At 37.6% G+C, this 12,101-nt stretch overlaps 1 protein-coding gene across 1 annotated transcript in view; it reads right to left on the bottom strand.

Annotated features, from left to right (window-relative positions):
* The window catches only part of Ppp1r1c (protein phosphatase 1, regulatory (inhibitor) subunit 1C), a 100,409-nt gene that overhangs the window by 28,195 nt on the left and 60,113 nt on the right, over nt 1-12,101 (bottom strand). Inside the window, exons 3-4 of the mRNA XM_013028705.1 lie at nt 11,090-11,127; nt 8,783-8,843 (exon numbers count right to left, since the gene is read on the bottom strand). Of these exons, the coding sequence (XP_012884159.1) occupies nt 8,783-8,843; nt 11,090-11,127 (99 nt within the window). The remainder of the gene's footprint in view (nt 1-8,782; nt 8,844-11,089; nt 11,128-12,101) is intronic.

The following is a 12,101-nucleotide window of genomic DNA, read 5'->3' as shown; positions in this document are numbered from 1 at the left end:
GAGGAGGCTGCAATGCTTGGTAAGAAATGTACGCATTATCCTGCCCATGCAATTGTAACCCCTCTGTACAGTATGTTCACAAATAAAATAAAATAAAATTTATTAAAAAAAATACAAATACAAATAAGAACAATAAAATGTGGACTTGAATAACTTAATAACTTATTAGTACTGGCTTATTAATTATAAAAAGTGTGTCATACTATTTAAAGTTATAGACAGTGAGGATTAATGAGTATGGAATAAACGAGAATTCTTGGTGGCATTTTCTCAAGTTTTCTGTGATTCTAAAACTGTTCTAAAATACAAATTTCATTTTTGAAATGTGTAACTCGAACTGGAATGTCTTCTGATTTAAAAGTATTATTATTAAGAGGAAAGCCAGATGTAAAGCAGGGCTTGTCACAAATGCACAAAGTTTCCCAAATGTAGTGGAAGGTAATACTGATATACTCCTGTAGGTGCAACCTATTCAGGCTTTGCTTAGCAGCAAGGTCTTTGTGACACTGTCAAATAAGAGTATCAGTCACTGCCCCAAACCACCTTTGTCCCTCTCAGGCTCTACTGTGCCTCCTCTTTCTCCCGTTCTCCCGCCCTTCTCCCCCTCCCCCCCTCTCCCTCCCCTCCCCCCCGCCCTGCAGTGAGTCAGGCTCTTCTGCAGTTACAGAACAGACATGTGGATGAATTTTTGTGTGTTTTGCAAGTGTTCCAAACAAATCGAATCAACACCGAGCCTCATGAGACAGGTCACCCTATGATGATGTGGAGTGGGAGTAAGCATCTCATGGAAACCACATGGCTCTCTCTTCAAGTGATGACAGAGACAACAATTTCTTTTCTTCTTTGTTTGTTCATTTGGTGCCAGGCTTAGGGCTTGAACTCAGGGACTGATCTTTTTTGCCCAAGGCTAGCACTCTACCACTTGTACCACAAACCCATTTCTGGCTTTTGGTGATTAATTTGAGATAAAAATCTTAAGGACTTGGGCTAGGAAAGTGGCTCAGTGGTAGAGTGCTTGCCTTGCATGCCTGAGGCCCTGGGTTTGATTCCTCAGCACCACATAAGCAAAAAGAAAAAAGCCAGAAGTGGTGCTGTGGCTCAAGTGGTAGAGCGCTAGCCTTGAGGTGAAGAGCTGAGGGACAGCACCCAGGCCCAGAGTTCAGGCCCACAACCTGTGACCTCCCCCCGCCCCCAGAAAAAAAAATCTTAAGGACTTTTTTGTCCAGGCTGACTTCAAACCTATATTCTTAGATCTTAGCCCTATTTGTAGCTAGAATTACAGGTAAAAGTCCCCGCTGCCTGGCAACAATTTCTATAGTTCCCCAGAAGGAATAGGTCTGAGATAATGACCTGCTCTGTCAGCTATATGTGTTCCAATTCCCTTATTTGTTTCCTCTTCTGGAAAGATCTCAAAGTTCGTGTCAGCACCATAAAGATGGATTTGAAGTCACAGAGTCACTTTATCTACTTACTCCTTTTATTTTGGTCACATTGAGGAAATCTTCCACCATGAATGACCTCCTTGACAAGTGTATTGGGATGCGTAGCACAGGCTTGTCATAACACTCGTGCAAGATTTAACTATCTATGTTACAGTGGCATTGGAAATGCTTTGCCAGTTTGAATGCACAGAAGGAATTTAAATGGCATGGCATGAACTATGTAAATATTTCATTGTGAAGTATCTAGTTCACCTTACTCTCCGGATACATACGTGTAAAGATGACTGTTCTTTCCACGATCTGACAGTGGTGTGCCCTTCCGTCTAATAGGCCGAGTCTTCTGCAGGCAGGCACGTTGCTTTCTCATCGTTGTCTCATAGCACTTGGTTGTACCACTCCCCATTTGTGATTTGGGACAGTGGAATGCCAGCACTTACACAGTTGGATGTTACCATTTGCATGTTAGGGAATGGTCTAAAGACATCTTAGATACATACCTAAAATAGATACATTGGAGATACATTCCTAAAATCGAATGCAAAATTCATCTCTTCCCTTGCTTCCAAGATAGGAAACAATTTTGAAACTTCAATATTATTGAATTAAATGCAATATTAATTTAAAAACATGCAGTGAAGATAGAGAAATGGGCAGAGTCATGCTGGAAAATGGTGCTCTGCCTTTCAAATGTTTAAGTGACATCACATGAACCTGATAAAAAATGGTTGGATCCAGATTTCAATTGTGAAGTTTCATTCATCTCAATATCAAAGCAAGCTGCTTTCCTGTCACTCTATCAATGTTGATCTTAGAGCTAAAGACATCCTAGTAGCTTCCAAGATGACAGCATTGTTAGCCAGTTCTCTAACCTGACTGTACCCTTCACAGTCAAGGAGATGGGAAAGGGGATAATCTTAACACTCAGCAGAAGAAATTAGAGAGGAGTAGCGGAAGTGGATAGAAATAGATGCATAGTCATTTTTCTTGAAGAAAGAAGCACAATTTGTGTATATTTTTAGAATGTTCCTTGCTATCTAGAAATCTGTTAAGTGTTTCTTGAGTTGGATAAATAAGGCACACCCTTACACGGAAAGCAAATTGAGTTAGCCAAACAAAAGAAACCAAGGTTTAGAAAAGCAAATGTGACAGAGACCTAGAAGACCCACAGGGAAGGATAAAAGTGCTTTAAAAAGACCACAATGTGGGGGAGAATGCTCCATGAGAAGCCCGAATATTGCCTTTTCTCCCCGGGTCTCCGCTTTCCACTCTACAAGGACAGCATGGTTACTGATTTCTTGTCAAGACTTTCTGAGTCATAATTATAAGTGATTTGAAATTTGGAAGATATTTGATCACCATTGGACATAGTCTTTGCTAATTTATCTGTGTTGCCTTATTATAGTTGTACTTATAGATCATGGTTTCCTGCTCTGACAGGCAGTATTCCTCCTATAACAAGTTTTAACATCCTTAATATACCAATAACCATTCTATTTTTCTTGGGATTTTTTTGGGAGATATAAACATTACTAATTTAAATATCAACATCCCTGAAAGAAATATTAGTTGCTGGGAACTAAGGGATATGTGGTGTGAGGAGTAATAGGTCTTTAGGTGACAAGAAAGGGAAGTTGGTTTTTATTTATAAGGAAACACAAGGTCAAAGTTCAGCTTCACAAATCTGCCTGAAGCTGAATTAAATGAAAGTGGAGGGAAGGTGACAAGGACAGGTCATCTACATGTTTCTTGGGCCCAGGCACCTGTAAGCCTGACTTTTCAAATCCCATGGGGGAGGAGACCAAACTTGAAGTAGTTTTATCTTCAATGCCTCCCACCCCTACCCCAGGTCTCCTCAAATCCTCCTTACCCCACTCTGCAGACCTGGGTGTAAATGGGGGAGGGATGGGCTTCATACTCCACCCAGGCCTATTTAAAACAGGTCCACATAGGATGTGCTTGTTCTAAGCATTTTCTTTAAGTGTGCAGCTTCGATTTGCCCCTTTAGCACCCCTGCCTGGTATCATGTCCACATTACAAATAAGTGATGAGACAGAGTCAGCTATTGGTTTTTTGAAGATGGCACAGCTTGTTAGGGCTGGGACTGAGGTTTGAACTCGGGTTGCTTGTTCCTCAAAGTGGTTTCAAATTGGGTTCCATGAATTGCCACGGTCAGCAGCTTACATGACTGCAAGTCATTTTACAGGTCCTATTCTTGCTAGTTCCAATAACTATGCCCCACCACCCCCTCAATAACAAACAAAGCAATTTAGCATTCTTTTAGGGCCAATTTGATTTCTTCTTTGGATTATTGCTTCTTTGTACTAATTGCTTAAGTCTGAGAAGAGATACAGTATTATGGTCACATCTATCACCGGGGAAAAAAGAACAAAACTCAGAGGATAAAATGCCTCAAGCACTTAAAGATTCATCTGACCTATCAATTTCTGGGTACTGAAGTAGCAAAAAATCTTTTTTTATAAGAAATCACAGTGAATGATAAGAAAATGATATTTTTGAGAAGTAAAATATCTGGCTTGCTCTGCATTAATGATAGTAATATAAAACTAATAGGATCTGCTACCCAACATTCATTTTCAGTAAGCAGCTTTGTTTAATGCTCACAATTCCACTGAAATCAATAGCACTTGCTTTTCTCTCATCAGTGGAAGGCATTTGAATTCTGGTAACACACACACACACACACACACACACACACACAATGGGGGTGGAAGTGAGTCAGCCATTTCCTGCCCCAAAGTTCAAATTCACTTTGCTTTTCTGAAAACATGATTCAAGCAATCCAACAATAATTTAATTGGCTGTTCTGTAAATTACAGGCTGACCATCATATAAACAAACACTAGAGGAGTACATGGAGACATTCAGTCATCAACTATCATTTTGTTGATAATCTGCAGAACTTTTTCCTCATATAATCATAAAACATTGTGTTACACTGGATAATGGAAAATGAAGTCTTTTTCTACACAAACTTTAACTTGTGTCATTTTTATCTGTAACATATATCTTAAGTTTATGACTCATCTGTACAGTTGAACAAATGGAATCAGCACAAAGTGTCTAAAATTCAATAACCTGTCTAACATCAGTGTTTATGAGAAACTCTGGTTTGAAGTGATGGGAGTCTGGCACAGTAAGGTGACATGGTAACTGATAAATAGTGGTATTCAAGGGAACCAGTGTGACCACAGGGAGGTACATGAGCTGCAGGGCTGTCTCTTAGTTCTGCTGCTTGATACATCTATAACAGGCTTGAGAAAAAATAGAAAAGATAGTTTATCTTATCTAAACATAGCACAATATTTTGGTAACTGGAATTAAAATGGATGATAGAATCAGGATACAAAATATGGCATGATGGCGTGTTGATATAACAGCAACAAGATTACATCCATCTGTGGAGGCAGCAACAAGATTACATCCATCCTTGGAGGATGGATGTTCTATTGTAACAGAAAATTCTGTTGAGATGGCAATAGAGTTATAGCATCCTATCAGAGTGGCCACACTGATTCAAAAGGCTTACTATTTCAAAGAGAATTTTAAAGAGCAGTATCTGAAAAGAAATAGATGAATAAGCCTTACAAATTTTAGATTTTATAATCAGATCACTATTTGTCAACAACCCGCATGGTAGCTAAGACAATTTTGGGTTGCATTAATAATACTAAGCTTTCCAGGATGAAGGAAAGTTCAGGCGTAATTAGAGTTTCCATCCCCTTTTGATCAAGTTGCACTTTAATGATTAGGTTGACTTGGAGTGGTGCATTTCTAAAATGATTAGGCAAAATGGAGTTTGTTAGGAGATCAAGAATGAATGAGAAAGTACTAAATGCAAGCCTAATTACACCAAGGAAAGACCAAGTTCTAATAGAAGTCTGGAAACATTTAGATATCTGTCACTTAAAGAAATTTCCTGTTGCTTTGTATGTCGCTCCTCCACGGTATAACCCCTGCTTTCACGGTATTTGATGTTGGTATAATTTGTGGAGGAGAAGGGAAAAAACAAATCATTTAAGTAGGGATACAGGTGACCCATTGCAACAATGAGATGTACAAGTCGTTATGTCGAAAAACGAACTTTACAACTTTGGCTGGGGGGGGAGGGTAAGGTAGAGGGGGGGAAATGGGAAGAGATGGGAAGGGGAAACAAAGGAAGAGGCAACAATGCTTGATAAGAAATGTACTCATTATCTTGCCCATGTAATTGTAACCCCTCTGTACGGTATTTTCACAATAAAAAAAGAAATTTCCAAAAATAGCAACAAATAGAACAAAAATTTGTAAATACATATCTCAATGGAACTCAGTAAAGAAAAATCTTACTAGTAGGCTTCCAAGAAATAAAGTAGAGATCTTCAGGAAATTATTCTTTTGCCAGCAGTAGAGTGCTGGTTTATTTTTCCCCATTATTTAAAACTACATTTGTGCTGGACACTGGTGACTCATGCCTATAATTCTAGCTACTCAGGAGACTGAAATCTGAGGATCATGACTAAAAGCCAGCCTGGACAGAAAAGTCCATGAGACTCTTACCTCCAATAAACTACTCAGAAAAAGCCAGAAGTGGTACTGTGGCTCAAGTGGATGAGATAGAATCTAAGAGGCTGTGACCCACAAGACCTGGTGCTCAACTGTGACATAAAGTGAGACATAGGGCGGAATAATTGGGGGACCAGAACTCAAGCAGATGACAGTTCCATTTCCTGTGAAAAGAACAGTAGAAGTGAAATTGATTTGATGTGGAAAATGTAAAAATTTGAATACAATTATGTTCTCCATGAGAGAGATCTATGACACAAGAGATAGGCATGTTATAGAGATGATTGGATATCTCATTCTGGCCAATAGTTAGACTTGGAAAAGTAGAGTAAACTGCAACTTTTGATTATCTGTATCAGCTTCAAGTCTAGTAAATTAAAATCCAAGAGAACATGGCCAAACTTCAGTCATCACTTGGTAATTACCTTAGTTAAATTTCCTTTACTACTCTGAGTACTTATATTGCTATGAATAGAAACATGGCCAGATGAAGTAGACCTATTCTGACTTTTAGAGGTAAGTGTACTGGATAATCCAGAAGAGTACTCTGTGCTAAGAAACCCATTCCTAAGTTCTTATACTTATATATTATATTTGCAGCATACAATATTGTCAAGTGAGCCATAAATCAACTGACTAACAGACCACACCCTACCCCACACCAGCAATCCAATGGGTCCATTGGTCCACAAGGGTGACATTTCTTTAGAATTCAGCTCAACTGGTGCACAATTCTGGAGGGAAATTATGTTTGTAGTTTTCCATATAATAAGGTTCCTCAGAGAATTAATTTACCAAGAGAAAACATTTATTTTGGCACACAATTTTGGAGGTGATAATCCATGATTAGTTGGCTTATTTGCTTTCGGTTTTGACATCAGGTAATATATAGTGAGAGAAAACCACTCACCTATGGTCAAGAACAAAAAGAAGGAGAAGGGACCAGAACCACACATCCCCCTTCATGTGCATGCCCACAGTGACCTAAAGACCTCCTATAAAGTTTTGTTTCTCAAGGGTTTCACCATCTCACAATATAGAGGTCTTTAGTACAAAGATCTTTGGGTGATAGTTACCCAAACCATAGCAGTAACAAATGTAACATCTCAATAGCATTTCCTTTGTCTAATCATCTTTCTTACGATTGAACCTTTCTAGTATGCTCACCAAACACCATATGTTATTTTTTGCTGAATTTATCTTAAATTTTCATTTTTAGACCTACAGGACAGATAGACTGAACAAAACATGCAGATTTGGCTTTCTTTTTCTTCCCTCAGAAACTGATGCCTCACAATAAACTTCCTGGATATAAATGAGTGACTGGTATGAACACCCTGATATTTTCTTGAGAGAAAATTTCCTTAACTTGTGACCACAAATGCTTGCCAGAGGATGACAGTCTGGTGAGGAAGAGGTTGAAAGGTGAGGTCATTTGAAAAATGTGTAATCAAACTAACTTCCGGAAATGCTAGGATCCCACATTCTTAGCCTATCTGAAAGCTAAATATACGGAGCAGCAGCGTCCCTGTGGGGCTCTGAGCTTAAGATTTTCTGTTATAAATAATACTGTTTTTTACTCTCTGAGGACATGAGAACTGTAATACTTTATTTGGCATAAGCCAACCCAAAAATAGAACAGAGGAAATAATTAAATGAGTGAACATAGAGGCTTCACTGTTGCATTCATGACAAAACTGATGTGTCTTGAAAATACAAAAGAAAAAATTCATCGGGAAAAATGGCCATACTTATCTTCAGACAGAGATGGATGCTTTGTAGTTTCAATAATTACCTTGGAATAAACTACAGTGTTGAGGGCTACATTATTTACTACAGTCTTACACACAAGCAAATGTGGTATTTTATAACTTCCTAGGAAGGAAGTTGACTGAGAGCAGCCATTTCAATGGAGCGATTTCTATCCCACCTCCCTGAAAAGCCTCCAACTCTATAGAGAATACAGAGTGGAAAATTTCACTCCTAATTTAGACATCCTTCCAAACTCCAGACGAAGCTGCTCATCTGGCTTCTCTGCAGCTGAAACGGAGCTGGAGAGTGCAGAGATGCAGCCCGAAGCCAGCAATCCAAGCGCCAGCATGGAACCTGAGCACTGGACCAAACAGACTGCCTCCTGTCAGGAATATTTTTGTGTGAGAAATAAAAGAAGCTTTCCTTGGAACAAACGTTGGTCAAAATACTGATCCACTTAGATGTTATTTTAGCAGTTCCAGTTTTGAGGAAAAATTTCTGGAAAAAATGCCTGAATCTGAACTGAGATCCTTAGTTTCTTCTAACAGCTGCTACAAGTTCAGAAAATAATAGTCTGATTAGGTTTCTTAGAGCTATTACTGACATAAAGCAATAAGGTGACATTTTACACAAAACCACCCCCCAAATTCAAGTTATTCTTCTTTGCATGAGTCAAGAAAAAAAATGACAACATCTGCCAACACTGCCAAGAGTAATTAAAGATTATGGAAAAATCTCCGCAAAGCTAATATGTGATGAAAGGTAAAAGAGAAATCTTTTGTCATTACTTTGAAAACTGACTTCCCAGATTCTTAGACCCTTAGGTATTGCTTCTCCAGGCATCTACTTCACTCTTGAATAAAGTATGCTTTAAACAGATTAAGTGTCTTACTGTACATCACACGACTGAGTAGTAGAACTGAGAACTGATCTAACATATGATCAGCTGGATGGTCTGTGAGCACAGATAGGCTCTCAGCTGTTACTCATCACTCAGGACACCAAAAACAGTACCTGAACAGTACCTTTCATGGTGGGCGGTGTGTACACACTCTGCTTCCTTTGCTTGGGGGATGCATTCTGTGACTGTGGGCAGAAAAAAAAAGAGCAAAAGTGTCAGATGTACAAATAGGACAGTACCTACAGCTCCGCCAAGGTAAAACACAGCACCACATGCCACAGACATTTCTACTGTCCCTTTGAAGAACCATAACTCTAATCAAGGAGAGATTATATAAATATGAAATAAGGTTTAAGAGATATATGACCCCAGACAATCTATTTTATACTTTTTAAATCAATTGTTGTCTTGAAATTACTCCTTTTACTTTCTTATCTAGTTAAACTAGTTTGAACAAAAGAGGAAAAAAGATATTAATATTTTCCCTTCAATTTTAAAATGATAAAAATGGGAACATATACCAGAGTAAAAATTTACACTCTATTCCAAAATGACATGAAACTATACAAATAGTCATGTTATTATATGTATATTTTTTTGGAGACTCCAATCAGATTAGGTCACAAAGACTCCTTACTAGCATGTTGATTTATATTTTAATGAGGCAGTGTGAGGGTCATAATGAGATTTAGATTGTGGAGCAATTAATTTTGCTTTGAAAAGTGGAGTGTAAATAGTTACAAGACATACTGTTGGGGGCAAGATTGTTCTAGGCTTTCCTTGTGCCTTGGACAAGACATAATGATCAAAGTTTGAAAGAAATGAGAAACTGTTTCATAAAGTTATAAATTGAACCCAGACATCTTTCTTTTCACAAACTAAAACTCATTTGCTGCCAAAGTCACTGCTAAGGCTTTGGTATTTACCAGGTATGGTTTGAATATAAAGTGGTCCACACAGACTTGTGGGTTGGGAACTAGGTCCCCAGATGTTGACACAATTTCAAGGAGTGATGACAACTTTAAGAAGTAGGAGCTAGCTACAGAAAGTAGGTCAATGTGGGCAGGTCCTTGGGAATACCTAGCATCCTCCCTTCCTGTCAGTCATAAGATGAAGAAGCTCCACCACATTCTCCCACACCCATTTTGTTTTGCCCAAGAACCCATATGCCATGTGCAACCATGGAATGAACCTAGGCACTAAAGTAAATATTTTCCCTATTAAGTTGTTTATATTAGGTATATTGTTACATCAATGAGGAAGACAATCAACACATTGCCTCATTCCCATTGAAACAATGATATCCACAAGACAGTATATTGGAAATGAACTTTACAACCTTGGGAAGGTGGGGGAAGAGAGAAGGATGTAGGGGAGGGAAGAGATAGTAGGAGAACAACAAGGGAAGGGGTAACTAGGCTCAACAAGAAAGGTACTCATTGTCTTACTCATGTAACTGTGACCCCTCTGTACAGCATCTTTACAATAAAATAAAATTTTAAAAAGGAACCTTAAATAATAGAAGTTAAAAATCTTAAAAATTAAAAGTTTTTTAAAAAAAATCTAGCAAACAGTTGTTGAACACATATCACCTGAGCAGAGTATAAACTACATTCTTCTTAAAATTATTTTTGTAGTGCTGGGAATCAAAGTCAAGACCTCAGGCATACTAGGTGAGTACTGTGCAATTGCACTGTACCCCTAGAGCAGTGTAAACAAATTTCTTCAGAGTAGAATGCTTTGACATAAGTCTATTACACAGTGAAGGCAGGTGACTCTACATCTATGGTAAATGTTTGAGCACTTGACATTTGAAGGGGATTTCTATTGCTTCAGTAATGTCAGGTTGGTTTTGAGATTTTTTTTAAAAGTCTTACAAGATGTTAGTTGGTATTTTATATATTTTATTTGGTATTTTGTTAAAAATATGCTTGCTCTTGTGTAGGAAATGATTAAGCATACAGAGCATCCAATTTAATAATTATTACATTTCTAAGTATAAGTTTGCTCCTTTCATATTTTCTATATTCTATTTCATCAGTTCACCTTGGAAACCTAGGTTGCTATTTTCTATCTGAACTTCTTGGATAGGTGTGAAGGAGGTACAAATGACAATGTTTGGACTACTGCAGACTTTGTATGTGAATGAACTCCTTAGTTCTGGATACCCAAGCTTTAGAGACTTTATCCTCCTACACTCCAGTTTCTTCACTCACCCCAGATGTTTTAAAGGGAATCTTATAAGTTTTTAAGAGCTTTCTTTGCATCAGATAATCGAGGTAACAATCAAACATAGCTATTAATGACACCATTTTTCAGTTTAGTTAAAAATACCTAATTTTTATATAACAGTTACATATTACATTTTTATCACATTAAATCAAGAGAATTGTATTCTTGAATCAAATACAATTATATAAAGGGGACTTACTTCTCCTTGTATGTTGTTCACCCTCTTGTCATCTATTTCTGAAAGAGAAATAGGTATAATTTATTAGAAATCTAATATTCTTCCTAGTAACATTTGAATAAGACATCAGATAATGCAGATAATGTAATAACTGCCTTATGCTTCTGTAACAACTATGGCTTACAGTTGAGAAGAGGAGACAGAAGCAGCCTTCTCTCAGAGGGGTAAGGCATGTAAAGGCTTTCCTCTTGATATCTCCAAATGCCTGTCATTCATTCAAATGCAGACCAGGGAAATAACCGGGAACACCCATTCATGTTATGAACTTCATTGTGTCAAGGCAAAAGCAATTTCTTCTTCCCTGTGATTTTCCCACTGTTTATTGGATAGAGTATCTGCCAACTTTCTTCAACTTTGTCACTATCCAGGACAAACCTCCTTTACTTTCCAGAAGAATCATCATCACTACAAAGAAGGTAACAATCTCTATCAAATGATCCCTAGAAAAATCCCCATCATTCATTCAGACCTATCCTATAATAGTCAGTATAAAGGGTTTTGAGAAAAGAGTCTGGAAACAGTGTTAACATAGGACTCTTCCACAAAGGACAGTGTTCTGGGCTGGGCTTCTTTCTTTCCTTCTTACTTTCCAAGAATTCTACCTCATGGCTTTTTTGATCTGACTATGTTATCCTGACTCTTTATGTCATTTCTCATAACTAAAAGATTGAGTTTGTGGTCTAAAGATAATGAGAAATTCATTAATGAGCATCTTCTTAAAGATAAACTGTATACATGTGTAGTAATTAATATGAAAATATATACTATATAGGTGAAAAATATTTTAAAACTATGTACACAATATTTTTATTTTATAAAAGACAGATAAGTATACTTGGGAAATATATGTGAATGCATATAAAGATTTATGCTACCTGTATTTTTCTCTAGATTATTAGATGACACTCTGCTTTATCTTCATCTGTTTTTTTTAATTTTATTTTATTTTATTTGTGAACATACTGTACAGAGG

The sequence above is a fragment of the Dipodomys ordii genome, unplaced genomic scaffold, assembly GCF_000151885.1.
Source record: "Dipodomys ordii isolate 6190 unplaced genomic scaffold, Dord_2.0 Scaffold5, whole genome shotgun sequence".
NCBI lineage: Eukaryota > Metazoa > Chordata > Mammalia > Rodentia > Heteromyidae > Dipodomys > Dipodomys ordii.
The sequence above is the reverse complement of the archived record's forward strand: the minus strand, read 5'-3'. Positions and strand labels throughout refer to the sequence as shown.